This window comes from Larimichthys crocea, chromosome X, assembly GCF_000972845.2.
Source record: "Larimichthys crocea isolate SSNF chromosome X, L_crocea_2.0, whole genome shotgun sequence".
Lineage (NCBI taxonomy): Eukaryota > Metazoa > Chordata > Actinopteri > Sciaenidae > Larimichthys > Larimichthys crocea.
In genome coordinates this window covers 7,838,952-7,844,840 of record NC_040020.1, presented here as the reverse complement: position 1 = coordinate 7,844,840, position 5,889 = coordinate 7,838,952, and the positions used below count along the sequence as shown (strand labels likewise).

The 5,889-nt window shown below is 46.1% G+C and overlaps 1 protein-coding gene across 1 annotated transcript in view; it reads left to right on the top strand.

The window, feature by feature from the left end:
• Positions 1 to 5,125: 5,125 nt before the first annotated feature.
• mchr1a (melanin-concentrating hormone receptor 1a) overlaps positions 5,126 to 5,889 on the top strand; it is a 3,888-nt gene continuing 3,124 nt past the window's right edge. Inside the window, exon 1 of the mRNA XM_027282538.1 lies at positions 5,126 to 5,213. Coding sequence (XP_027138339.1) covers positions 5,126 to 5,213 — 88 coding nt within the window. The remainder of the gene's footprint in view (positions 5,214 to 5,889) is intronic.

The window sequence follows — 5,889 nt, the reverse complement described above, 5'->3', positions numbered from 1 at the left end:
GGATCCAGTAGATTTATTGTCGATGGCAGTCCGACTGCACGAGACACTCATTTTGAAAAGGAAGCGTCGCTTCTCAGCTGAAATCCATTTACACTGAGGTGTATCTACTTCTTAGATGTGCTCACAAACTTCTGGCCATCAGCCACTTGACTCCCACGAGCTGCTGCTTGCATTCACACACACGACTCTGTAAGACTGATCACTCATCATCCGACCGCAGCTCAGCTGCGCTAATTACAACTGCTGTAATTGCTGGTTAATCTGATTTATCCACTTCATTCACAACAGCTGCAGTGGCCACTTAACACACACACACACACACACACACACACACTGATTGGACTAAAGCCATTCATGGCTTGCATTAGACCCCAGTGAGTGATGGCACTGAACAATGGCAGTGGCTTTCCTCCAACTCTCTGTGGGTATTGTCCCTCACGCCTTGAAACAAAGTATCACCAGTGACGTTAAACAACCACTGAAAGTGAAACATATTCATCACCTACACACACGTGTTACCTGCAAAGCGTCCCTGGGTTTATAATGGTCTGGAAGCTGGCAGGTTGTGCTGTGAGGGAGATCCTGACCCGTTCATCATCACATCGTCTCCATCAGTGAACAGAGGGGCTGACCCGGCTCTCTCTGCCCGGACCGAGGCTGATTTCTGGGGGAGAGTTCACCGAAGAGTCGGCAGGTTTGACTGGGTCACGGTGACTTTTACACACATAAAAAAGCTACAAACATATAAAACATATTTGTTGTGTGTGTGAGTTTTTGGTGTGTTTGTTGGTTGAATGTTCACAGCAACACTTTCAGATTCGACTGCAGCCTCGAGCGATAAGGCTGATTTCACTAATGAACGGCTTCATTAATCAGGAATGGGTAAATAAACCTGGTTACTGTGCAGTGGAAACACATGGAGTTTATCAGTACTATTACATAAATCATATTACTGTAAGTTCATTTAGTTTATTTATATTACGCTGGATGGACATTATGAGTGTAGGAATATGTGGGTGTGCATATCAAGGCCTGCGTGCTTTCTGCTTCAGGGAGAACGGCTGCTCGTCGTTCTGGCTCTGCATGAAGCGACGCGACGTCTCCTGTGAACAAATTAACTACAACAATAGAACAAACGATCTCCAGCGCCCAGGAATTCATTAAACTCGGATACAAATTGTATCTGGTGCGCACACCAGAGAATTTAAAGCATTCAGTGCAGTAAACAGTGGCTCCATATATTTCTTCCTCTGTGGCTCCGTGAGATAAAACTCAAAGTGTTATTTCAGCCACAGGGTTGGCTCTCCTGTTTGCTGATAACAGAGCAGAGTTTACTGTCTCTATCGGGAGTCAATCTGAAAAGTCAGGCGGGTTAGGGACCTAAATATTGAGTGATAGAGCGAAAACAGCTCCATGTTAGGAACTTAACATGACGGAGTCGGGACATCCTCCGATTCTGACAATGTGCATCGATGGGCAAGAATGTTATTAATGTTTGAAAAGGTCTGACGGGAAAGGACTCGATAAGATCTGTGCTTCATTATGGATGTGTGGCAGATGGCTCGTCAGCACTCGGATCATATTTAGTGAGACGTGAAATCTACGGACAAAAGATTTTGTCCAGAGATTTAAAAACATTTGTCGGAGGATTGTGAAGAAGTAAACAACGTTTAATTAAAGCCCTAAAGGTCTGCCAGTGTGGGGTAAAACTTTGTTTATGAGGCGTTAATATATATCGCTCAACTGACAAATCACGATCTGATCTTTGGACTCGAGAGAAGATCTGTGACGCTGCATCGAAACCAGACGATCTATTAATGTCAACATTTATGAAATAAAGCAAAATGAAGGAATACATCTGAACTGTGTGGTTGTTGTGTTGCTCCAAGAAATCTGTAATAATATTCAAAAGGATTAAAGCAGGTTTGGGAATTTTTATAAGATCTATTTACATTTACATACATTCACATCCGGTACTGCTAAACTTGTTTTTCTATCTTTGGCTTGGACCTAATGTGAACTCTTAATTTGTAATGTTCTGACAGGATGTTGTGTTAAAAGCATCATCTTGATTCGTCGTTCTTTCCATGAACTCTGGTTTTAGTATTTGTGCTTCAAATATTGTTCAGAGGCAGCAGGGAGTGAACGTGCTGACAAAGATGCCATGTTCAAGGCGAGGTCGTGCCATGTGAGAGTGTGATCCACATTCCAACCCTGGCCTATAGTCATGAGCAGTGACCCAAAGGAAGAGATCACAGATGCAAGCAGCTGAAGTAAGTTAGGCTCGGCCTTAGAGATAGGGTGAGGAGCTCAGAAGATCAGGATGCTCCTTGCCTTCCTTTGGAGGTGTTCAGGGCACATTCAACAACCCCGGGGCAGATCCAGACCCCGATGGAGGGACGATGTAGCCCATCTGACCTGGAAACACCTCGAGATCCTCCAGGAGGAGCTGGGACGTCTGCTAAATATCTTTTACATTTTGATGTGCACTCATTTTCCTTCAGGCACAATGTTTTACATCATCTTTATTAAATATTATCAAGCTCTGGCATCAGGAGGAAACTAACTTTAATCCTCTCTCTGTTTATATATTGGATACACGTGCTACAGTCGTGTATGCAGCACCTCCTGTGCATACGTGTGTTACGATGTATGTATGTGTGTGTGTGTTGGAGGATTCAGTGGAGAAGGCCAGACACTGAGTGGAAAACAATCTAATGATTCATACCGATGAGATGTGAGAAGTGGCATTTATACGCATAATTAGAGACCAAATGTCAGAACACATGACTCACTTACTCGATGCAATCATGAGGGCACCCGGAGGACACGAAGACAAACGAACGAGCAGCGATCCACAGCGCCACGAACGAAGGAAAATAAGAAATCCAACCAGAACCAGAAAAAGCTTCATCGCCAAGTACGATTTCACACATACAAGGAGTTAGTTCTGGTGTTGTTGGTGCATGACAGACATTACCTAAATATAAACTATTAACAAAATTATAACAAAATGAACCGCAGCCTCCTGCCAGAGGGGAGTGTCTCAAACAGTTTGTGTCCGGGGTGGGAGGGATCAGCTACAGTCTTTCCTCAGAGTCCTGGAGACGAGCAGGTCCTGGAGAGACAGTCACCTTCTCTGCAGACCTGAATGACACGCTGCAGCCTGCCCGTGTCCTTGGTGGTGGCAGCAGCAACAGTACCAGATGGTGATGGAGGATGAGAGGATGGACCATCATTGTCTTTGGCAGGTTGAATTTCTTCAGCTGCCGCATGAAGTAAATCCCCTGCTGGGCTTTCCTGATGACGGAGCTGATGTTCAGCTCCCACTCGAGGTCCTGAGAGATGATGAGATGGTTCCCAGGAAGCGGAAAGACTCCACAGTGTCAATGGGGGCAGGTGAGGCTGAGTTCTTCCTGAAGTCCACAACCATCTGTGATCCACCTGCAGGTGGAGTCAGGCTCAGCTGGGAGAGCTTCTCCTGAAGCAGAGCCGGGGTGATGGTGTTGAAGGCAGAGCTGAAATCAACACACAGGATCCTGGTGTAGGTTCCTGCAGAGTCCAGGTGCTGGAGGGCCTGTTGGCTCTGTAGGCAAACTGCAGGGGGTCCAGGAGGGGTCGGTGACGTCTCTAAGCACAGAGTTTCTGAAGTCGGGAATTCTTTTGGTCCTTGGCTGAGGTGTGTTGCTGAATGTAACCGCTGTGAAACAATCAGGAAATAAGGTTTTATTAATGAGGCCGGCGCTCTCTGTGATTGTTACTCTGTGTCTCTGTGTTAGCCTGTGAACTGTGAAGAGCCGCTGTTGCAAAGTGTGCTTCATGTGGGCGAAGAGGTAACGAGGAGGCAGATGAAAAACAACTCAAAAGGCCATTTGAAGAGAAGTAATTCAGCCTCCAGAGGAGATGCAGATGTGACAGACGAGATGAAAGAATGTGAAATGAGAAAAACGGCAGGTCATGTGTGAGCCGAGCCGTTAGCACAGATAACGAGGAGCAGGTTTGGTTTTTCTGGGCTCAGATTGGACCGGCTGAACGTCTGAGTCAGGCACGTTCTTGATTTAAAAGTGGAGATGAGAGAGCATCCTTCAGAGCTCGGAAAATGTTTATCTGCCGACTCCGCAGCTGAAGATGAGGATGCTGCTGGATGATAACGGACTTGAAAGAGAGGAAGAAAATGTTGAAGCAGAAATGACGTTACTGCATCAACCTGACAGACTGAAGGAGGATGATGAAGATGAAGAGTAGGCATGGTGTCCAGGATTTCAAAATCACGTAACCTGACAAAGCAGCAGCGGCCTGAGTGACCTTGGACAGGTGAAAGGGGAAAGGTGAGGCTTGCTATTTATAGTGGTGGTGACGTCATGTGGGCGTGGCCCAACAGTTTGCACTGGTTCCAGTTACACAGTGTGAGAACAGAGACACCTGATCACAGGTCAGTGTGGATCAACAGGAGCTAATGATGTTCGTTTATCAGAGAAATGCAGCCTCGTGTTCTGTAGAGGGCTACAGCACACACACACACACACACACACACACACACACCACACACACACACACACACACACACATGCAATAATTACCCTGTTTCAATCAACCAATCCGTGCAGGAGGGCCAGGCTCCTGTAATTATGACCCACAGGTCTCATCATGGTCCGGACGTGTGAGGACTGTGAATGAGGCGCAGTGACGCCCTCTAGTGGCTCGCAGTGGAAACACTGGTTTTGGTCTGTAGCTGAATAATTCGTGGAGCAGTCGTGGATTTGTCGCTGAGCAGAAACACTCGTGGGTTATTATCTGCTCCTCATATGTTGCTCACAGTGTTGTGACAGCAGCTGGACCCGTGAACGCATCATTCATACACGTGGAGGATGTCTGTGCGCAGAGGACACAAGCATCGTCTTAATTTGCAGTTATTCTGACCTTCAGGGACACTTTGTGTTCTGCTTTCTTCCTTTTCTGCTGTCCAGTCTCACACCACATAAAAAAATCCAGATGTCACAAGTGAAACGACACATTTGGCTCAAACGTCTCCTTGGTGACACTTTTACGCACGCACCAACGTTTCCCTGTCTGTGTTTTCTGGACATGTGCTGCTGCAGGCTGACACTAATCTCTGATTTTCACCATGACTGACACCTGCAGCGCGTTCGCAGTGGAGATGCTCTCAGAGGCGCTTCAGCAGCAGCAGCAGCAGCTCACGGAGGAGCGGAGAGGCGCGGAGCGCACCGGGCTGCCGGACTGACTGAAAAACACTGAAGGATTCAAATCAGTTCCCTGGAATCAGAGTCAGGAGGAGTTTCTGTTCAGGAGCTTGGTGACACTTCTTTACTTGGACATAGTTTAAAGTTTTTTCAGATGGATTTCTTAAATCATTCTAATTTTTCTCTCGGAGACACAAATTCAACAACAACAGCAACAACAGCAACAACAGCAACAGGTGAGGTCAGCAGTCAGAGCAGCACTGACTGATGCAGCTGTGTCTTCTCTTCTCTTCAAAGTTCTTGAATCAGTGATTTAATCTCACATGTTGAATTCAGGCTGCAGAGATTCACGAGACTTTGTGTGTTTAACATGAACACACTCTGTAGCAACACCACCATCTTCATCATCACCATCATCATCATCATCACCATCATCATCATCATCATCACCATCATCATCATCATCATCATCACCATCATCATCATTATCATCACCATCATCACCATCATCATCATTATCATCATCATCACCATCATCACCATCATCATCATCATCATCACCATCATCATCATTATCATCACCATCATCACCATCATCATCATCACCATCATCATCACCACCATCATCATCATCATCACCACCATCATCATCATCATCACCACCATCATCATCATCACCATCATCATC